This window comes from Heterocephalus glaber, unplaced genomic scaffold (assembly GCF_053883595.1).
Source record: "Heterocephalus glaber isolate CG9 unplaced genomic scaffold, H.glaber_assembly_v1.0 deba00001497, whole genome shotgun sequence".
NCBI classification, from domain to species: domain Eukaryota; kingdom Metazoa; phylum Chordata; class Mammalia; order Rodentia; family Bathyergidae; genus Heterocephalus; species Heterocephalus glaber.
The window spans coordinates 43,194,748-43,218,645 of NW_028258320.1; the positions used below are offsets into that span (position 1 = coordinate 43,194,748).

At 34.9% G+C, this 23,898-nt stretch overlaps 1 protein-coding gene and 2 pseudogenes across 17 annotated transcripts in view; all 3 read right to left on the reverse strand.

Annotated features, from left to right (window-relative positions):
• Positions 1 to 23,898, reverse strand: part of LOC101703188 (protein FRA10AC1 homolog) — an 85,190-nt gene that overhangs the window by 31,885 nt on the left and 29,407 nt on the right. For 7 of the 15 annotated variants that reach the window (XR_015440365.1, XM_087184933.1, XM_087184932.1 and 4 more), the window contains 2 exons: positions 9,942 to 9,980; positions 2,656 to 2,734 (listed from right to left, as the gene is read on the reverse strand). Coding sequence is in view for 12 of the 15 variants with exons in the window: in XM_087184933.1 (XP_087041059.1) it covers positions 2,656 to 2,734; positions 9,942 to 9,980 (118 nt within the window). In the remaining 3 variants the exon portion in view is untranslated. Of the gene's footprint in view, positions 1 to 86; positions 423 to 2,655; positions 2,735 to 9,941; positions 10,576 to 23,898 lie in introns of those variants that run through there. The other 8 variants (XM_087184935.1, XM_087184938.1, XM_087184936.1 and 5 more) reach the window with 3 other exon arrangements.
• Positions 87 to 18,343, reverse strand: LOC147825660 (uncharacterized; annotated as a pseudogene). The gene is made up of 4 exons (XR_015440218.1): positions 18,284 to 18,343; positions 9,942 to 17,688; positions 2,656 to 2,734; positions 87 to 422 (listed from the first exon to the last, which is right to left on the reverse strand). The product of XR_015440218.1 is annotated as an uncharacterized LOC147825660 (transcript).
• LOC147825661 (coiled-coil domain-containing protein 112 pseudogene) lies at positions 87 to 23,067 on the reverse strand (annotated as a pseudogene). The gene is made up of 5 exons (XR_015440219.1): positions 23,047 to 23,067; positions 22,158 to 22,325; positions 9,942 to 21,996; positions 2,656 to 2,734; positions 87 to 422 (listed from the first exon to the last, which is right to left on the reverse strand). The product of XR_015440219.1 is annotated as a coiled-coil domain-containing protein 112 pseudogene (transcript).

Sequence of the window (23,898 nt, forward strand, 5' to 3'; positions counted from 1 at the left end):
GTAGCTTAGTGGCATAGTGCCTGCCTGGCAAGCGCAAGGCTCTGAGTTCAATTCCCAGTACAAAAAAAAATAAAAAAGACACTCAGTTATTTAGTTTGCAGTTTATTATGATAATCATCCCATGTTTAAATCTCATTTAAAATAGCATACTATATATTGAGGGGCTAGAGATGAAACACTTATAGATAAGCAACTGAAAGGGACAGGAAAATGTGTCTCTTACATAACTAATAAACTTCTGAAGCATCTGACATCCTGAGAGTGGCTAAATTTTTATTCCCAAAGACCAACCACTCTAGCTGCAACTTGCAGGTAAAACCTTTATGAAATTTCAAAATGAGCTTTCACACTAAAGGAATGCAGGTTTTTCTCTCCTGTCTCACAGAAACAAATCCTGAAAATATTCATCAAATTCTTCTTCCCTATTTAAAAGAAAAAGTATATATATTAATTAAAATCAGGAAAGTAAAAAATTATTAGGTGACATGAAATTCATAAAAATAAAATATTTTAATTCAACCTACTGGCTGATTATCTTATAACAATATATATTTCTATGATTTTGTCATTAAACAATTCTTAGTTTCTAGAGTAATCATAATTTTCAGATTGATTAAAATTAATTGATTAGGCACTTCTAAAATGTATTACCTAAGATTTTGCTTTGAAGTACTTTGTGAAATATCATTACTTCTCTTTATTTGGGGGGTTTATACTTCCTCTGTTCATTCTCATTTCAAACTACAGTCCACTCAAGAAATGAATAAAAAATAAACTATAAGCAAAAAACACAAGCCTTATTCCTAGGATAGGGAAAATCTGCTTAGGCTTCAGTATTTTATTATTCTGAAAACAGTAAATTTATTGCACATTTTAGCAGTGAATGTTTTAAAGACTAGAATTCTGAAAGGAGATATTAATTTGATTATAATGTATCAAAATATTTGTGAAAAGTGTAAAGTATTAAATAAGTGTTAGTGCTGGGAGCCAGCATGAGACTGGAAATAACACAAGGTTTTAAGTTAGACAGTATAAAGCCAAGCTCTGTCACTTATTAGCTGTGTGAGCAAGTCACTCTCTATACTCAATTTCCTCACCTATAAAAGGAAGATAATTTACATTCCCTCATAGAACTGTTGTAAGGATTAAATGAATACACAATTATTTTTCTTCTGGGAATAGAGAATTAAGATGGATAATAAAAATTAGCCTACCAATCTCCTTACTCTATCATTTGTTTTAAATAACTAAGAACACAAGTCATTATGTTCAAATTTAAGAAAAAAATTACAAAATCAAATACATTAAGGAACTATCTGCAACTTAGTATTATCCATATGCTACTTTTTCACTATCATGACAGCAAAATGCATTAAGATTTAAAAAACAGTAGTAAGAACATACATATATGAAATCAGTAGCATCTCTATATAGACTTAGATGCTCAGTACTTAATGTCAAAAGAGATAAACACAGAGAGTTTTGTGCTATGAAAATCCTTCATGGGATTTACTCATGTATCTTTATTGCCTAAAAAGGTAAGTTGAGTCTAAGACTTCTGTCATTCTCAGTCAGCTCCTCAAGGGGAAGTGCTCAGTAAATCGCTGGGAGTTAGTAGTTTAAATTGAACAGCAATATTTTATTTAACGCAACAGCTTTTAATATAATCTTATCTATAATAAGCACACTTTTGGCAATTCTTTATTTGGCTAAAATAAAAGGCTAGGATCACAAAAAAGAGAAAAAGTAATCTTTTTTAAAAACACTTCTTTATAACATATCTGGTTTTATTGTACTGAAAACATACCATATAATTACCAAAATATCTTATAATCAGTTTAATTAAGAAATCATAATTGGGCTGGGGATTTAGCTCAGTGGTGCGGCCATCTGCCTTGCAAGCACAAGGTCCTGAGTTTGATCCCCAGTACCAAAAAAAAAAAATCAAAATTGATTCAACAGGTCTCTTTCTATTATGAACCAATACGATTACAGACTGATAAATGGGACTAAAATGTATTGTGCACTTATTATATTTATTTGTAGGTATATTATCACATGATTTACCTTCTTCATTTCATTTAATCTTCACAATAAACTCTATGTGGTAGGTATTTTATCCTCTTTTAACAGATAAGGTTCAAAGGGTAAATATCCAGTATATGGCAAGAACTGATAACATTTCAGTCCATACCCAGAGAGTATTTCCTCTCCCAAATCTTAGTAGTGCACTGATTTACAGGTTTTTTGGGCCCTAAGGTGGGTGTTGGCAAGGACATTTACACACCTGTACTAATATTCAAGGGTCTCCTCAGTACGGGTTTATGATAATCACAGTTATAATGGAACCAGACTGTCCAGGAAGCTAGTAAAGAGCTCTCTCTGAAGGAATCCAAACAAGGACCAAAGGGTCATTTGTTAAGGTGAGCTGATGAAAGATTTATTCAACCCAAGGAAGCTGGACACATTAGCTGTTTATGGCCACAAAAATAGCTGGAAATAAACTCTCATCTTATCAGACAAGGTAGTCCTTAGCCCTAAAGAGACATTCATGATGTTAAATTTTTTCATTAATTGTTATCAAGAAGCTCTGTGATCATAGCTATCTAAATTGATTAAAAAAGTTCTATTTTTTCTTCTAGTAGCAGCACTTACTGTGATTTTTCATCTGTTTCTGGTAGTGGACCCTTCCAAAGCTCAGATTCTGAAGCACTTTCTTCCTCATCAGAGATTTCTGTTCATTTAAAAGAAAATTGTAAATAATGTGTTATATTTAAAACACATTTTACTCACCAATGCAATTAACTTTGGACTTAACTGCAATTCAGCTTCAATTTTTATGGTTTTCTGGAAATTTAATTCACTCTTCCAAATATTATAAATTCTTTTAAAAAGAAGTAATTGGAGAAATATCTGAGCCTCAGCAAAAAACCATGAATTGAATGTCTTATGAAAAACTTGTCTAAGCTAACTTAAAGTAACAATTCCAATATTAATTCTTAAATTTAGTTATTCTTTTTCTTGGTCACACAACGGATATTTCAGCTAAGATTTTTGTACAGAGTATATTTATGTTAGGATCAGTACTTTAAGAACTGAGCTACTCTGTTAAGACTAGCCAATCAAATTATATAGACATGTCAGACATTTTATCAAACTGATATTTATTACATTAATTAGAAGAAGCCTGTTTCACTGAAGAAACAGCCATTCTCATACATTGTTCAAAGTAAAAATGCTATAACCCTTTTTCTTGAGGAAAATCTGGCACTATAGATAAGAAGGTACAGGTGCTGTGACCAGCAATGCTGCTTTTAAGAATTTCATTATTTACTTAAATAAGTACCTCAGATATATATGTACAAAGATGCAGACTGTATACTAACAAAAGAAAACCAAATTCCCCACTAATCAGTGATGACTGATTAAATGAATACTATACACGACTGTTTTTTAAAAACCTTAACCTATCTATAGGTATTGCCAGAGGAAAATGTCCATGCTACATCAAATTTTTAAAAAGTTACACAAAGTTTGCCCAGTAGAATCCAATTTATGTTAAAACACTATGTTTTATACATGTAAATTTATATAATGCAACACTGGATTATAAAGACCAACCAAATTTTTTTTTCCCCATTAACTTTATTGATACATTTTAGGTATAAAATACAGTTACATTCATCATTGGGATTTTGTACCATTACATGAGTCTCTTGGTTCTTATTTTTTTTCCCCTTCCCTTGCCCTCCTTTCACCCCCTCCACCCTTCCCTATTTACAAAGACTTTGTTTCCATTTTTTTCCTCTTCTCATATTTTTTCCTTTCCCTTTTTTCCCTTCCCCTACCCCTCTCAATTCCCCTGCTCTTTTAGACCTTTTCTTCCTGTTACACAATATCAGTAATACATTTTTTAAAATTACAATATTAAGATCTAGGAGACATTACCACAGATTTTACAGAATTTAAAAGGATATAGAAAGCATATTACAAAAATCTGTTTTGAAATAAATTTGACAACTTCTAAGAAGTAACTTAGAAGACAAATTAATGAAACTAACTCTGGAGGAAATATAAAATTTGAATAGCACCTATTAAAGAAAGTATATTCCTAGCTTGAAAACCTACCTATATGACAACAACAGGCTCATAAACATTTTAACTGATAAATTATATCAAACAATTAAAGCAGAAAAAAGAAGGAACACTTCTCCCCTCATTTTAGGAACTCAACATTGTGCTAATCCTAAAACTGGATAAAGATAATAGAAGAAAAACGTATGAACATAGATAAAAATTTGTTTAACAAAACAAACTCTTGGAAGTCAGATCTGGCAGGATGTAGAAAGTGGTTTTGTTATAGGGATGGCAGTGTTGGTTCAGCATTGGAAGATCCACCCCCAAAAGTCATCATTTTAACAGAGGAAAGGAGAAAGCCATACATGATCCTGTCACTAGTTGGAGGAAGAGTATTGGACTAAATTCTAGAGCTGTTCATGGTAAAAGCTATCAGGAGACTAGAGGTAGAACAGAACCTTCTCAACAGATCAAAGACGTGTACTCCATACTTCCAGCAAAAATACCTTATATGAATGGAGAAGATACAATACTTTCTCCTTAAGGTGGGGAACAAGGGCAGATATGCTTACTCTTCATTTGTCTATTAAACTTTGAAAGATAGGCCCAAACTAAAGTAATCTGGCAATAAAGTGACACAAGTAGGATAGGATAGGCAGGGTAGAAGCAAAATCTTTATATGTAGATGAAATGATCATCTACAGAGAAAATACTAAGAAATCTCTAGGAGCCCCTAGAACTTATATTTGAATTTAGCAGGATTAGAAAACACAAGGTATATATAAAAATTCAGGTCTATATATACTTGCTATAAATGAAGAATTGGATATTGAAATTTAAAAGTTATGTAGGAGTACAAAGGACCTAGAAAAGTTTGTTTTTTTAAAAAAAAAAACAGTGTTGGAAGATGTTAGTACCTACTTTTAAGACTTCCTCTAAAGCTACAGTAATCAAGGCAGTGTTGGTGTAAGGAAAGACATATAGATCATTGGAATAAAACAGAGAATCTAGAAATAGAACCACACATATGTGGTCACCTGAGTTTTGAAAGATTATTTAACATTAGCATTTTATAGAATATAAACTCAATTCAAGAGCCAAGGAAGAGATAGTGTGTTCAGCAAACGGCACTAGAACACCTGGTATCCGTATATAAATTAACCTCAACCCTTTTTTTCCATAAATGAAAATGACTTGAAGGGATCTATGAACCGAAATAAGAAAGCCTACAAGTATAAAACTTTAAGAAGAAATTATAAGGGAAAATATTTATGAATTTAGGGTAGGCAAGAACTACCTAGGATACAAAAAAATGATGTATAAAAGAAAAAAATTGATAAATGAGATTCCATCAAAATTTAGAACTTTAAATGACATCATTAAAATGAAAAGTAGTCCTTAAACAGACCATATTTACAATGCATATAACCTATGACCAGAATATATAAAGAACTCTTACACTTCATTAATAGACAACCCAATTAAAATGTAGACATAAGAAGATGATAAATAGCCAGTATAGCACAAGGAATGGTGTGCAATTCTAGAATCAGAAAAATACTAATCAGTACAATAATAAGCTGAATTATACACTCATTAGGGAGATGAAGTCAAAAGTTTTAAAAGCCTTGTCATGACTTTTTCTTTTCGTTGGATTCTCCCCCTTTGCATTTAATTTGTCACGCCCAATGGATTCATTCCGCTGGGTTTCCTGGGGTTGTGATCCTCACTGTCTTTTCCTAGGGTATTGTCTAAAATTTTTTGGAGTGCTGGTTTGGTATTCATGAAGTTCCTGAGGTGCTCTTTATCATGAAAGCATTTTATTTCTCCATCAATTTTGAAAGATAGTTTTGCAGGGTACATCAATCTGGGTTGGAGGCTGTTTTCCTTTAGGGCTTGAAATACATCACTCCAAGCTCTTCTTGCCTTGAGGGTTTGCATTGAGAAGTCTGCTGTGATTCTGATGGGCTTTCCTTTGTATGTGATTTGTTTCTTTTCTCTCACTGCTTGTAGAACTTTGTTCTTCTGTTGGATTTCTGGAATCCTAACCATTATATGCCTATGTGTAGATTCTTTTTGATTAAGGTTAGCTGGAGTCCTATATGCCTCACTTATCTGTATGTCAAGTTCTTCTCCCCTCCTTGGGAAGTTTTCTGCCATCACTTCTGTGAAGAGTTTTTTTTATGTCATCTGCACTCTCTCCTCTTTCTTCATTGACTTCAATCAGTCTTATGTTATTCTTCTTTGCATCGTCTAGCAGCTGCTGGATTGAATTCTCATGTTCCCTTACAATTTTAAAGCAATTTTTCTTTTCCTCCTCACTAATTGCAATCTTACCTTCTATATGTGAAATTGTATCCTCACATTGGTTCATTCTGCTGCGCAGACTTTCGATGGAGTTTTTAATCTCTTGGAAATCTGTTTGTATCTGTTTCATGGATTCCATTTGTTTCCTATGTTGGGATTCCATCATGTTCCTTAGATCCTCTATTTTTTTATCTGTGTCCTCTCTAGATTTATGAATCATATCTTGTACTATGGGCACAATCTTTGCTGTTATCTGAGTAATTATTTCTGATTTCATTTTTCCCAGATCTTCTTTTGTTGCCAGTTGAGAGAGTAGTTCAGGTAGTTGAGTATCAGAGTGTTCCATCTCATTTCCCTTTGGGGTTGCTGTAGGTGATCTGGAAGTCTGTTTTTGAGGCTTGTTTATGTGTCTTCTCATTTCCGTGGCGGGGGGGGGTGCTTCTGGTGCCCACGCGGCTCAACTTCTATGCCCTAGGAGCTTGGGATGGCAGCAGGGGAGCTTCCTTCCGGGTGCTGGGACCAGCTGAGCTTCACTGCCCTAGGAGCCTGTGATGGAGGCAGGGAGCTTCCTTCCGGGTGCTGGGACTGGCTGAGCTTCACTGCCCTAGGAGCCTGGGTTGGAGGCGGGGAGTTTCCTTCAGGGTGCTGGGACCCGCTCACCTTCTTGGCCCTAGGAGCCTGGGATGGCAGCGGGGGAGCTTCCTTCCAGGTGCTGGGACCGGCTGAGCTTCACTGCCCTAGGAGCCTGGGATGGAGGCAGGGAGCTTCCTTCTGGGTCAAGACCAACCAAATTTAATTTGATTATATTACCTGTGAGCCTTGGATACTTTTGCTTTCTACTTTTAAACATTTCCAAATTGCTTCTACTAAGAAAATGAATATAGCTTAACTTTAAAATCAGTAAAAATAACAAAAATATTTCCATCTTGAAAATTTAAAAACAGACATGTTTCAAATGAACTGTATTAGTCAACTAAAAATATTAAATACTGGAAAATGTATTATTGGGTAATGAAACCATATTCCACAAAGTAATTATATTAACAAATAATTCCTCTCCAATAATAACCATTTGTCTAAAAAAGAACTGTTCTTGAGGCACTGTTTTCTACAAAAATCTTAACTTGAATAACTGTTGTATGACCAAAAAGAAGAATAAATCAAAGACAATCATATTGAGATAATTCTAAAAGTTAATACTGGAATTATTACTTTAACACAAATTTAGCCTTTCAGTACAGCATGTCCTTTAGTTCATTCAGCACCACACAAAAATAAAAGTGTTGATTTGCCCTGGTGGTTCTAGTCTTTCACCTGCTGGACCTTGATCTCTGAATCAATGTGTGTGTCTGAACTTTAGTCTTCAATTAATCTGTTGTGACACTGATTTTAACAAAAATGGGGGAAAATGGAGAGGTATGTGTTGTACTTCTAATTATCTATAAACAAATAATGATAAAATTATAGCATCTTAGGAAGAAGATTCCTGCTCAATGACAGACACCACTGGAATCAACAGTTCTCAAACTAATGTGAGAATAAAAGTCCTCTGTGCTTTTTACGAAAACTCACTAGCATGATATAAAAAAAATAAGTCTTCTGCGTAGTAGCAGCCTTCCAAATATCTAGTTTCCAGGTCTACCTCCCCACCTCTTCTCTTATCCTTTCACTTTCCTCTAAGCTAAATACCTGCAGTTCAGCCAACACTCTTTCTATGATACCATTTCAAGTGCTCTTCAAGAATTTGGTTGTTTTCTTCTTGACCTGCTTCAATTCTTCAGTGTTCCCTTTACAGTGTGGTACCTAAAACTGCATATAATTTTCTCCTTGTGCTTTAAATAATGAAAGGAGGTCTATCATCTTGGTTTTTGTGGATATTATATGATATCTAAAAACTTGCTCACTGAAGAGATGTCAAATGTCTCCAATAATCATGAAAAAATGGATAGATCAGATGTTTACAGACTTACATCTGATGAATTCTAGAGAACAAACACAGATTCTGTTTAATGTTTGGTCTTTTTTGTGATAAAACAACAATAATAGCTACAGATTATCAAGGACTTCCTTTGTGTCAGGCACATACTTTCTGAGTATGTGTTTTCTCATGATTCTGATAACTAATAATCCAACAAAGTAAGTCTCTTTATACCTACTTTATAACAGAAGTGAGACACAGATGGATCAAATCATTTAATGTGGATCTATTTAATGTACCTGCCAAAATTAGGGTATAAAGAGTGGACCTTCATTTCATTTGCTTTACTGAGGCACAGTAGATGGTAGAGAGCACAAATTTTGGAATTATAAACTTGTGTTCATCCTAACTCTGCCATTAATTATTTGACCTTCTACAATTAAATTCTCTAGTTCTCAGGAGATCTAATATATAGCATGGTGCCTATAATCACCACAAATGGACATCCCCTTTCATAAACCCACAGGAGGTTCTTCTCTCAAAACTGTCATGAAAAAGCTGAATCCTGAGGTCTCTGTTATCTTACAGGTACTGTGAATCATTCTACTCATGGTATTGCTATTTGGTCTGGCTGACAGGAAGAATCTATCAGTTACCATAGAAAGAACCTATTTGTCATCACAATGACAAATCTGTGATATATCTTACAATCATGAAAAACTTTTTGGCATGTATTTGTCTGTATTAATTTCACCTTTATCTTTACATTGTTATTTACCTTATTTTGCCATTATTATGATTTTTACCTTAAAATCTCATATGTATTTTAAAAGTTATTGAGAGTTTTTTGTAATATTGCAGGAGAAAAATAAAATTTATAGCAAATACAGTAATACTTCAGTTCACAAATGCTTCTGTTTGCAAACAAAAGTGTCTAGCAAAATTTTATTTCCCTTCACAAACAGAACCACAGCCATCTTCCCTATACAAATACAAACAGCCATCTTCCCCCAAATCATAAAACAAGTTAAGTTCATAAAATGAGATATCACTGTTTTCAGTGAAATCCAATCTGTTTTGATTCAAACTGGTGAAAACTATAAATCTACTTAAAATACTAACCAGCAGCAACCAGCTGTCAAGATCCTCCTTTCCATGCACAAACCATACACTCCATTCAATCACAATCACCTATCATTCAAGGTTCATGCAATATAAGCAACCTCCCTTAAATTTTAACCCATTCACTTTCCATTCCAACCTTAACCTCTATTTCTCTTCCTTCACAGTTTATAATGTGAAAATAAAATTTGTTTCAATTACATTTACTTAAAAAATATATTTACTGAAAAATTTTTTAATGCTCTCTATACTTAAAATAAAAAACTTTCAAGGGCTGGGGAATTAGCTCAGTGGTTCCGCTGCCTGCCTCACAAGAGCAAGGTCCTGAGTTCGATCTCCAGTACCAAAAAAAACCTTTCAAATGTTCTTGGAAAATAAATATTCACTTTTGGCATTGTTACTATGATTTTTCCCAGGAAATACAAAAACAAAAATAATTCACATCAAATTGAGATACAATTTATGAGAAATCCAAATTGCAAATACCTTGAATCTCAAAAAAACACTTGATACTTACTATTTACAGAATCTTCTGATTTCTTTGAAGATGAATGTCCTGAAAAGGAAATAGCATTACTTTATTAAGTATTATCTTGAGGTGGTGTGACAGTTTGAGCTACAAGTATAATTCTTCCCAACAGTCTAGTTTATTTACAGATAAGCATCTCACTGTTTTCCAATCTTTTAAGTTCCTTAGTCATATTTCTCCAATTAAAATAGTAGTTCTTTTTAGGGAAGAATCATATCTCATGCTTTCCTATACCGTGGAATAGATAGCATAAAACTTAAAAAATGGGGCCTATAAAAAGAAAGCTCATATTGACAAGAAAAACCTCTCACAGATTACAATATAAGCAATAATCTTTTTGTTGCTTTTTGTTTTGTTTTTTGAGACAGGGTCTCACTCTGTAATTAAGGCTGGCCTTGAACTCACTATGTGGTCCAGGATGCTCTCAAACTCACAGTGATGCTCTTGCCCCAACCTTCCAAGTGTTGAGATTACAGGTGTGTGTCACCACACCCAGCTTTAAGCAATAATTTCTTCTACTTGTGGAGATGCTCAATATATGAAAGCAGTTTACTAATATTCATTTTCCACAATATTTTTTCCGAGGTCATGTATAGGTGACAATATGACCTTTTCCAGTTATCTACAGATGATAAAACATATAATTATGTCATAAAACACAAATTTTCAATTCTACAATGGTTATTAAGGGAAATAGAGAAAAGCATCAAGACATATTAACGTAAAAATCTGAAAATCACCACTATACAGTCTCCTGCAATAAGATCTCAGGGGAATGCTTCTGAAGGTTCTGAAGGCTAATAAGCAAAAAAGGAAAGGTAACAAATGAAGAAAAACAATTATTTTAATATACTCAGATAGGAGGTCTCATAAGCCAAACTCAATCGCCCTTTAAAGGCCAAAATGAATACAAGAACTACAGGTTAAGCACACAAGAAATGTTTTTCCTTGGCATATTCTAATATGATGAACATTATCCCTGCTTCCAAATACTCAAAGGTCTATAGCTAAAAATAAGTAGATTAGGTTTACTCTGGAGGCTGAAGAACAAAATTAGAACCAAAGGGAGGAAGTTTTAAGTTTGGGCTAAATGTTAAAAGAAACCTACCAGTAAGAACAACTATGGATAGTAGTGGGCTCCTTTTCCCTGGTAGTACCAAAGCAAAAGCAAAACAACCACATGATAGATAGCAGTGCTTCTCACAAACTTTATTGTGTGTTTGAATCATCCTGGGAAACTGCCAGTATATCTGAAGGGGTCTAAGGTTGTATTTTTCTAACAAGTTCCCAACTGGTGACAATGCTCTGGCCAGAGGACTCTACTTTGAAAAGCAAAATTATAGAATCTCCTTTAAATCATGATTCTAGGACTCATCTCTAAAGTTCCTTTCAACTCTGAGTAACAGGTTGAACTCACTGATTCACTCACTCACCTAAATGTCTCCTTTGTGGAGGAAATGCTTTGTTAGGAATTGGAGATAATAAATTAAATCACAAAGTCCCTTTCCATACAGAAAATAAATTATTTCAAAGTTTTATGTATTTGTAATGGAGACGTGTGGGGTGCTATTAGAATGTGTAATAGGGATCTAATCTTGTTTAGGGGAGTAGGATGAAGGGTGACATGAAGGAAGGTTCTACTTGAGGAACTGAGATAAAATGTCCCCTGAAGAAAGAAGCAGGCTTTGGGAAAGGATAATAGTGAGAAGGGTAAGATTTTGAACTTTCTGCCAAGACAGACAGGTCCTCAAGGAAGCTATTGATTTGTCTTATTTTTTTCCTCTCTATTCATTTGGTCAGCCATCTAACAACCAGCTATCCTGTTCACTTATTTAACATTTTCAATAATGGCAACCTAAAAACCTAGAAGTAGATGGGATTACCTAGGGAGAAAAAAAGAGATATCTAGGTAAGAGCTCTGAGGAACTCTAACCACCTACATGTAAAGCTAAGGAGGGGCGGCTGGCAAAAGAAGCTGAGGAGAAGCCAAAAAGAGAAATAAAATCAAGACAATAAGATTAGTTGAGGAGGAGTATCAGTGCTCCAATACTGCAGTAATATTAAGCATTTATTCATTACTATATAATTTTGGGCCAGATTCAGGCAGTCTAACAGAAAGAATCACATTAAAGTCAGTTCCATTTGATCTCAGATAAGATGATGCTAAAAAGTTCTACACTGTTTTCCTAAGTTTACTAATTTTTCTTTTCTTTCTTCCCTTTTTTTTTTTTTTTTAACAATACTGAGATTAAACCCAGGGCTTGGCTAAGTAAGCACTCTACCACTGAACTATACGCCCAGACCTTTTTAAAATTTTATTTTGAGAGAAGGTCTCACTAAATTGTACAAGCTGGCCTCAAACTTGGACTCATGCCAGTAATCTCAGCTATTCAGGAGACTAAGGCAGAAGGATTCCAAGTTCAAGGACAGCCTGGGCAACTTAATGAGTCTGTCTCAAAGAAAAAATAAAAAACACTTGGGATATAGTTCAGTGATAAAGTACCCGTGGGTTCGATCCCAAGTACCACAAAAGAGAAAAATAAATAAAGGAAGATTACATGTACATATATAATCTTTAAAGTCAAACTCAATGATGCTGAGTATCTAGCCTGATGCTGAGTATCTAGCCACCTAATCTTCTATTTTGAAGGTACTAAATATTCCTTTACAAAGTAGAGATTTACTCTTCTTTAATTTGGAATATGTAGTGGTATGGTATCATAGTAATTGGTATAAATGGTATCATGTTTATGCTAACATCAATAATATCACATAACTATAGTAAAATAGGTGTGATACAAATGCAACCATATTATATAATGCAAGAAAATTCTCAAATTGTACAGTAAATATTTTATTAGCATATCAGAATAAAAAATTCTAAAACTCAAATGAGATGTTCACATTTATCAGTTAAAATTTACTTTAGAGTTGGAACATGATTATGACAGAGACAAAAAGGCACTCTTCCTCAAATGCCAACTCTCAATAAACACCAGAATAACAATATATTCTTCTCATCATCTATCAATTTTATAAGTCTAAAACCTTGGTAATACCATATATTTCAATTTATTTTAACTTTATCTACATAATAACATGTTAATATGGAAGAAGAAAAAAATTCATGTGAACACAACACAGCTAATGATTTTCATAGCTGGAGCAAGGGAGCCCTCTCCTGTCCAAATAGTGTATTAATATTGGGTTGAATCTAATTCAATCTAGCATTACCTACCTAGTTTTAAGTCTGATTGACTGTAAGTTACAGCCAATTTGACTCTACTACATGGGATTAAAAAAGCAACTGGAAGTAACAGGCATAATAGCTAATTATATGAAATGTACTATGCAAACTGCTTAATGAGTATCTCATTTCAATCTCTGAATAATCCTGAGACAGTTACTAATATCATGACCATTTTACACATGAAGAAAATGAGGCTCAGAAAAGAAAATGACAGAGTAAAGGCCAGTAGCATATCACAATCTCTGCAGGACCTGAAGTCTAGATATCTAAAAAACAATAACTAGTGAAAAGAAAGGGAAACAAGAAAAAGGCAACTGAAAAACTAGAAACCACAGAGAAACTGGAGAAAATGAAGATAATGCACAGAAAAGAATGAAGCAGTCTGAAATGCTTATTCTGGTCTATTTCTAGGGAAAAGACCTGGCTTAGCAAACACAAGGGAAGCCCAGATAACCCCACGATAAAAAAACAGACCAGCAGCTTCAGCCCTTCAAAAAGCTCACAGTTACTGTAAACTACAAATACAGTGTGGGATTTTACTCTGAAAGTACCTCCTTCTGCAAGGCAAGGTAGAGTTGCAGAAGAAATCCACTGAAGCACCTGCCATACTTGGGAGTGATTAATCAGGAGCCATTTGGGGAAGGGGTTGTTTAAGACTCAGTTACTTAAATGGTCAAAACTGAAATCCTTCATGCTAAAATCAGGAACAAGGCAAGGATGTCCACTCTCACCACTCTTGTTCAATATAGTTTTGGAAACGTTAGCCACAGCAATTACACAAGAGAAAGAAATAAAAGGAATAAAGATAGGAAACAAAGAAGTTAAACTGCCATTATTTGCAGATGACATGATACTCTATATAGAAGACCCAAAGAAATCTACCAAAAGTCTTCTAGACTTAATAAACAAATTCAGTAGATTAGCTTGATACAAGGTCAACACACAAAAATCAATAACCAGGGGGTGAAAGGTGCACTGGTAATGGGGGAAAAATAAGAACTAAAATATATCATGTACAGGTACAAGCACCCAATGATAAATGTAAATGTATACCTAAAATGTACCAATAAAAGAATTTTAAAAAATCAATAACCTTCCTGTACACGAACAACAGACTCACTGAGAGAGGAACTGGAGAATCCTTTCACAATGGCATCCAAAAAAAAGAAATACCCAGGAATCAACCTGACAAAAGAAATCGAAGACCTCTACTCTGAAAACTATAGTACTCTGAAAAAAGAGATTAAAGAGGATATCAGAAAATGGAAAGATATCCCTTTTGTTCCTGGGTAGGAAGAACCAATATAGTGAAAATGGCCATACTTCTAAAACTGCTATATTGATTCAATGCAATCCCAACTTAAATTAAAACAGCATACTTCACAGAACTTGAGAAAACAATCCAAAAATCTATTTGGAACAAGAAGAGACCTAGAATAGCAAAGGCAATTCTAGTCAACAAAGACAAGGTAGGGGGTATCACAAGCCCAAACTTGAAACTATGCTACAAAGCTATTGTGATAAAAACAGCATGGTACTGGCAAAGAAACAGACCTGAGGGCCAGTGGAACAGATTAGAAGATGCAGAAACAATGCCAGACATACTCAGCTACCTCATCTTTAACAAAGGAGCCAAACACCCTCACTGGAGGAAAGATAGCCTTTTTAATAAATGGTACTGGAAAAATTGGCTTTCAACTTGCCAAAGATTAAAACTAGATGTGTATCTCTCACCATGCACTAAACTAAAATCGAAATGGATCAAAGACCTAAATATTAAAACAGAAACACTAAATGGGCTGGAATACAGGGTAGGGAGAACTCTTGAAGACACTGGTGTAGGAAAAGATTTCATAAACAAAACCACAGTCACACATGAACTACCACAAACAATCAACAAGAGGGATCTCATCTTATTAAAAAGCTTCTGCACAGCAAGAGAAACCACCAACAGCATGAAAAGACAACCCATAATTTGGGAAAAAATTTTTACGAGCTTTTCTTCAGACAAAGGTCTACTATCTAGAATATATGAAGAACTAAAAAAAATCAGACCTCCCAAATTTAAAGGCCCAATCCAAAAATGGGCATCTGAAATGAACAGGCATTTCTCAGACAAAGAAGTCAAAATAGCAAATAAACATAGGAAAAAATGTCCAACATTACTGGTCATTCAAGAGATCCAAATGAAAACAACCCTGAGATTCCACTCACCCCAAGAAATCAACCAATAACAAACGCTGGTGGGGCTGTGGGCAAAAAGGAATCATTCTCCACTGCTGGTGGGAGTGTAGACTGATGCAACCACTGTGGAAATCAGTATGGAGATACCTCAGAAAACTAGGACTAGAGGTCCCATTTGACCTGGCTATTCCCCTGCTGGTTATCTTCCCAGAAAAATTACAAGAATCATACCACAGTGATATATGTGCACCCACGTTCATGGCAGCCCAGTTTGTAATAGCTAAAACTTGGAAACAGCCCAATTGCTCAACAACTGGAGATGGATAAAGAAGATGTGGGTTTTTTTTTTTAATTGTTTTCCACATTTATTGCATACATATGCCTTCTCATGTGAAGACTTTTATGTACTTGAATACACTGAGAAAAAGAAAACATTTCCCACACTGTCCATATATGCTCAGATTCTCTCGTCTATGAATTTCCTTAGGTATATAATGGTAACTTATGTACTGCAAGATTTTTTATATTGCATACAAAGAAATGGCTTCTCTACACTGTCCTTTCATGTCTGTGCAAGTCACTATATATATATATATATATATATATATATACAAAATTTTCTTTAATTTTTTTTCTTAATTTAATGTCTATGTTGATTGCTAGAGTAACTGAAGACTTTTCCATATAGCTCACATAAACAGGATTTCTAAATTGTGTGATTCCTTTCATGTATTTGACAACTATGTATGTACTGAAAGGTTTTCCACAGTGCTTAAATACCTCCCCACCCCCACCCCCACCGCAGTGTAAGTTTGGTCATGTCTTTAACAATTAGGTATGCTGAAAGCTTTCCCACGCTGCTAACATACATAGGGGTTCTCCACATTGTGAGCTCTTCCATATTTTTGACAATCATCATGTGTGCTGAAAATTTTTCCACATTGCTTACACACACAGGGTTTCTCCCCGGTGTGAGTTGTCATGTTTTTGACAATCACCATGTGTGCTGAAAGCTTTTCCACATTGCTTACATACTTAGGGTTTCTCCCCAGTAATTTTTGCATGTATTCAACAATGATTGTGTTGTCTGAAGGCTTTCCCAAATTGCTTACATACATGGGGTTTCTCCCCAGTGTGAGTTCTTTGATCTTTCTGACAATCACTACATGTGCTAAAAGCTTTCCCCACACTGCTTACATACATGGGGTTTCTCCCCAGTATGAATTTTTTCATGTATTTGACAATAACTGTGTTGCCTGAAATCTTTCCCATGTTGCATACACACATAGGGTTTCTCCCCAGTGTGAGTTTGTTCATGTCTTTGACAAGAACAGTGAGAGATGAAAGCTTTCCCACATTGCTTACATACATAGGATTTCTCCCCAGTATGAATTTTTTCATGTGTTCCACAATGACTGTGTTGGCTGAAAGCTTTGACACATTGCATACATACACAAGGTTTCTCCCCAGTGTGAGTTTGTTCATGTCTTTGACAAGAACAGTGAGAGGTGAAAGCTTTTCCACATTGCTTACACACATAGGGTTTTTCTCCAATGTGAGTATTTTCGTAATTACCAAATGAAGCATCATTTGTGAAAGATTTCCCACAGTGTTTATATACATAGGATTTTTGTCCAGTGTGGGCTCTTTCATGTTTCCAAATATCACTGTGAGAAGTAAAACCTTTCCCACATTGTGTACATATATAGATATTCACTCTGCTGTGATTTCTTTCCCAGATTTGAAGATACTTGGGTGTACTGAGGGCTTTCTTACCTGCTTATAAACAAAAAAAACCAAGCTTCTTCAGTCCAATCAGAGTAGGGTTTTCCATATTGCTTATATTCATAGGGCTTTTTCCCAGGATTTCTCTTTGTATGCTTCTGAAAGGACTGGTAATCAGTGCAGGTTTTCCTATGTCTGTTACTGTGAGACAGCTTCTGTTCAAATCCATGATTCATAAGTTTTGAGTCCAGTGTTAGCTATGATAGGCACAGTTGTTTATGAATGACCAATTAGGGGCTTTCCACAGGCAAGGTTTTCACCTGGTTTTGTACCAAGCAGTTTGATGTGCACATTAGTACTGGGAGTCACAAAAACCATTTCTTCATGTTGATCGCATAATTTATATTGACAGCATTTCTCTACCTCTTCACTTCTTAGATGTTTCCTATAATTGTTGAACTCATGTTCAATTTGCTGGTCATCCCAGTTTCTTCCCTGCTGGGTGGCTCTCAGCACTGTGCTAAGATGTGGTTTTTTGATAAAATGGAGTACTATACAGCCACAGCGGATGAGAAACTAGAGACATTTATAGCTAAAATGGATGCACACTGAGGCGATTCTTTTTTTTTTTTTTTTTTTTTTTTGGTACCAGGGATCAAACTCAGGACCTTTCGCTTGCAAGGCAGGCAGCAGCACCATTGAGCTAAATCCCCAGCCCCTTGAGGCCATACTCATAAGTGAAATAAATAGGACACACATGTGTAAATACCAAATAGCTTCTCTGGTATGAGAAACTGAAAGTGTAAATAAGGATCAAAATGTTTAATAGATATTGTGAAATAGGAAGAAAAGGTCCAAAGGGGAAGGGGAAGTGGGAGGGGTAGGGGAAAGGAAAGAAGGGAAAGAAATAAATCTAAGAAAAGGAAAAATTGGAAACAAAGTCTTTGTAAATAGGAAGGGGTGCAGGGGTTGCAGGGAGGGCAGGGGGATGGGGAAAAAAATAAGAACCATGATATATCATGTAACGGTACAAATTCCCAATGATGAACGTCATCATATCGCATACCTAAAATGTACCAATAAAATTCATGAATTTAAAAAAAAGACTTAGTTACTCCAACAATCAGAAGTCATAGGACAACTACACTTTAGGATTTCTGGAGTCACATACCAGTGACTGGGTGGGAGATGGCCACAAGAGACAGTCATGGAGAGGGTGAGAGCTAGACATAGACCCCCCTGACAAATTTAAGCAGTGGAGAGCTCAGTTTAAAACACATGGTCTTGCCCTCTATGGTGAGGAGCCAGGAGGTACATATGGTTTTCTGAGAGGGCTGGGTCTGAAAACGTAGGCACTAAGTCCAGTGGACTGTTTGACACCCTCATACCACCCCCACTGCCGACATCCAACACTGAGCTCACTGGTCTATTTGCTTTCCCCTATCTCCCAACATGATCATGGTTAAGCCTTGGCTCTGTTGGTTACCACATCCCAGGGGGCCACTCACAAGCCCACAGGTTGTATAGCTAGAGAGAGCAGCAATAGAGGGGCACAAACACTAACAGCCCTAAGGAAGACACCATACCACTGATTAACCCTGGATTACAGCAGGAAAGGTAGGATAGGACTCAGTATACACACACAAAAAAAGTGGATATGGAAACAAAATAGGTCTTAGTTGTGATCTATTATCGCTCCCTCTTACCTAGTGGATTCCACTACTGCAGGTCTTGGAAAGAAACCATTCACCCAAACCACAGGAATTTTTTGGACTAATTTCTCTTTGGTTTGGGGGGATTTTTTTTCTTTTTCTTTCTTCTGCTCTTTGTTTTATTCTTTTCTGTATTTTTTTCTTATACTTTTCTTCTTTATGTTACTTTTACCTAATTCTATGAACTCTTCTTCTTTAATTGGATTTTTATCTCACTTTTCTCTCCTCCTGCTCATCTTCCTTTTCTTTCTTTTTCAAATTTTACTTCTTTCATTTTTCCCTTTCCTCTCCATTGTTGTTGTTATTACTATTAAGTATTATTAATTTTTTTAGATATTTTGTTGACTAAAAGCTATTATTGTTGGATTCTTTTCTATCGGTAATGGTAGTATAGTTGTTGCATGTAGTAGATATTGACTGCATGTCAGTACTTGATTTGTCTTTGTGTCCATTTTATTATTGCAAATCTCTTTCCTATTGTAGCTTTGATTGGTTCTCATAAGAGTTCTTTGCTGTTGCCAGTGGTGGCATAGTTGTTGCTGTTAATAAGTTTTTGCTGTTTGCTAACATCTACTCTGTCTTTGTGTCATCACCATTACTGTAGACCCTTTTCGCTTTTCTGGTTGGGGCTGGTGACCAACCCTTCAGAAGGTTGGACACTAAGAAGACCCTCAAAGATTATACTGCATAGGCTGAAGAGGGGTATGAACATCAAAACATAACCAAACATAAGGACATCCCACAGAGACAAAGATTCTAGCTAAAGAGATTTCCATTACAGAGATAGTGTTTCTACCTTAATTATCTTCAACCTATAGAACATAATAGAAATAGGAGAAAGTAAAGTAACAAGATGCTTCCAAAAACCTCAGCTCCTCAAAAGCCGATCTCACGATCAAGCTGAGAAGTTATAGGCAGAGAAATAAAAAACCAAATAGTCAAAATGTTTGAAGGGCTCAAAGAAAAAACACATAATCAATTTCGTAAGATGTTTTGCAAGCTTAAAGAGGATTTTATTAAACAGATAAATGATTTTACTAATAAACTGTTGACAAGCTTAAAGAAGAAACAAGCAAACTCAGTTAAGACGATATAAAATATGAACAACCAGTTTGGTAAAGAATTAAAAATTATGAGAAGACAGCAAGAAATATAAGATATAAAAAGTTAAACAGAAAGCATGGTTAGCAGATTCAACCAAGATAAGGACAGAATGTCAGAAACTGAAGACAAGGTGGATTTATTAGATCAAAAAGTCAATGATACCCTAAAAATGACAAAAGACACCATGAAAGCTGGATCCAGCAGCTGCTAGATGGTTCAAAAAACCCTCAAAATTAAAGAAATAAAAGAAAAAATAGAAGATAATCAAAAGGTATAAACAATTCACTGAAATCATAGCAAAACATTTTCCAAATTTAATTTTCAAATACAAGAGGCATGAACAATCCCAAATAGCCGTGACCAGAAAAGAACTTCTCCACAATGTATCATAATCAAAATTCCAAAAATTCAACAAAAAGAGACAATATTAAAAGCTATTAGAAAAGAAGCAAGTAACTTATAAAGGCATACCTATCAGAATTACAGTAGATTTCTCAGCACAAACCTTAAAGGCCAAATTAGAGCAAAGTTTTTCAAGCCATAAAACAATTGTCAACCCAGATTTCTATATCCTGCAAAACTGGCCTTCAAATTTGATGAGGAAATGAAGATTTTCCATGAAAAAGAAATCCTAAAGAAATACATGACCACTAAACACTAAATACTCAGGGAACCCTAGACAGAGGGACAAAGAGGCCACCAGCATCTAGAAGCCCAAAGGAAAGTATACATGTCAACGTGACAATAATTAAACAAAAGGAAAAAAAAAACCCCAGTGCTGGAAAAATAATGCAGTAAACACCTTACAATAATAACTCTCAATGTCATTAGCTTTTTTTTTTTCAAAGACAAAATATTTATTACACAAAAAAGTAATAACTGACAAAGTACCAATATGTTGAACTTAGAAAAAGAACTAAGTTATTTTATAATTCTTAAAAAAAAGACAATTTTATTATTCAAGCTAACTTACTTCCAAATTACAAAAGTTACAAAATTTTGGTTTAAAAAATGCTTCTCTATGACTGCCTTGATTTATTTTGCTACGCCATGACAAAAACAAAGTATCTTTGAAATGCTTTGGGTATTTAAATGGATGTTTGTAAACATAAATTTATACAAATAACTTTTATATCAGTAACAGACCAACATATACCCTCCCTAAACACCCTCTTAGTAGAAAAAGGAACCATTAATGATGCAGAATAAAACTTACAGTACCTCTCAATTTACATACAGCACAATAAGAAATCTGACTAAGCTAGTGATATTTAAAGAATATGGTTAGTCATGCTCTCCTGGTATTACTGAATATGCTAGTACTCTCATCAAATGATAGTATTTCCATTATCTCATATTTTCCTCTATACTCCTTGACTCCAGGTTGGAATAGCCCTGTGTGGGATATGTAGAAGTGGTCCAGAGCCTGTTGGTCCTATACTTTTGGTTTGTTCTTCCCAAACTTTGGTAGATTTGTAAAGCCTAGAGGGATCTCTACTAACATTATTTTCAACCTTTTCCTTTAATTTTGCCAATCTTCATTTCTCTGCCTTTTCCTCTTCTTCTGCTTGCCTATCTAGAATTTTCAATTCAAGGTTATATAAATCTCTTTCTTGAAACCTGGAAATTTCATCAGCAACAGTTTTCCTTTTTTCTGACTTTTCTCTTATCTCTTTTTCAAGCCTCAAAAATTCTTCTTGTTCTTTCTTCTGCTAGGTGTAACTTTCTAATAGCAATTTTCGTTTAAGCTGGCGTTGGCATTCTTTTTGCTGCTCTTTCTCTTTCTCTTCCTCTTCCTCTTCTTTTAACTTAGAAGCATATTTCATTGACAGTTCTGTACTTTTCTGTTTTTTCCAAGCTTCACCTGCCAACTTCTGTTTCTTCCTTTCTTCCTCTTTTTGCTTTTTTTTTCCCCCTCTTTTTGCTTTTGATTATCTTCTGGTTTATTATGAAAAAGCACGGGAATACTGTCTGCCTTCTCTTTTAACTTGAAAATTTCTTGCCTCTTTTGATGCTTTTTAGTTTTCCAATTCTGAATAGACTCTTTTTTTATTTCTTCTAGAGTCTGCTGTTAATCAATTTATTTTCCAATTCTTCCAGCATACTGTGCTCAATTCTGAAGTCATTTTTTCGGTTGTAGAAATGACTGTGTTTATCTTTCTCTATAATAATTTTATTTTTAAATTTTTCTGCTGTGCATATGAATTCTGTTTTCTTTGTTTGACTAACTTTCTGCTTCCAGTTTTGAAGTTGAAAAGGATGAATTCCAGCCGAAGTACTAAAACAGCCATCATTCTGTTGCTTCGCCAGTGCTGCTCCCACACTGGTCCCCTGGGCCACGGCAGCGCCCACCCCAGTCACCGCCCCAGCAACCTCAATGTCATTAGTCTTAACTCCCTAGTCAAAAAAAAAAAAAAAAAAAAAAACTTGGTTCCAGCACCTGCCTTGAAAGCACAAGGTCCCGAGTTCAATCCCTGGTACAAAAACAAAACAAAACAAAAAATGTGGCAAAGTCGATCAAAAAACAAAATGCAACCATATAATTGCCTACAGGAGACACACTTCATCTAAAAGAAAGCTTATACACTAAAGGTGGTAGGATAGAAAATGATACTCCATGCAAACGCAGCCCAAAAGTAAGCAGGAATAGCTAATTATTTTTAGACATATAAAACTTCAAGCAGAAACTGGTCAGAAGAGACAAAAACAGCCACTACATACTGGTAAAGAGAACAATTTAACAGGAAAAGATAATAATTATAAATATCTATGTACTAAATGTTGGCATGCCCAGCTTCATAAAATGAAAGTATTGGACACAAAAGGATAGTTGGTTGTGGTGGTCTATTCCCATGAGTTCAAGGCCAGCCTGGGATACATAGTGAATTCTGAATGAACATAGTGAGACCCTGTCTCAAAACAAAAAACAAACAAAAAAAGAGCAGACATCAATACAATCATAGCAGGGGAGTCCAACATCCTACTTTCACAATTAGATCAACCAGACAAAAATTAACAAAAATGTCAGAGATAAACCATACTATTGAACAAATTGACAACAGATGTATAGAGTGTTTCATCCAACAACAGAATACATATTTTTCTCAAGAGCACATACAATTTTTCCAAAATAGAACATCTCTTAGGCCATAAACCATGCCTAACTAAATGCAAAAGAAGTGAAATAATTCCCTATATACTACTGATCATAGCAGAATGAAGCCAGAAATTAACGGCAAAAAAACTCACAGAAATCACATAAACACATGGGGAATACAATACATTACTGAATAATCAATGGATCATGAAAGTCAGGGAAGAAATAAAAATGTTTCTAGAATCAAATGACAATGGAAACACGCATGCCATAAGCTATGGGACACAATGAAAGCAGTTCTAAAAGGGGAGTTTATAACTGTGAATTCATACATTAAAAAAACTGAGGAATCCCAAATAAATAACCTAATGATGCATCTCAAGATCCTAGGTGGCAGACATATGGCATCTGTGTTACTGTGTTTTTTTCTTTTAAAACAAAAGATGTAAATGTATGAGTTGTTTTTTCTAAACTAAAACCTCAGTATTCAGGTTTAATTGCAGTGTTGGCACTTTGTGATAAATAAGTGAGTTTTGGGCTGCAGTTTTGGGCACTTGTCTCTAAAAGGTTGCCTTCACTGTCCTAGAATAATAACAGAATTCCAAATCTGAAATTAACAGAAGGAAAAACATTATAAAGATCAGAGTGGAAACTAATGAAATTGAGATGTAAAAAGCAATACAAAGGATCAATGAACCAAAGAGTTGGTTCTTTAAAAGGATGAACAACACTGATAAACCCTTAGACAAACATACCAAAAAAAAGAAAGAAAAAACCTGTATCAATTCAATTAGAAATAAAAAACAGAAATCACACTAAAACTGCTGAAATCCAGAGGGCTGTAAGAAACTACTTTGAAAATTATATTTCAAT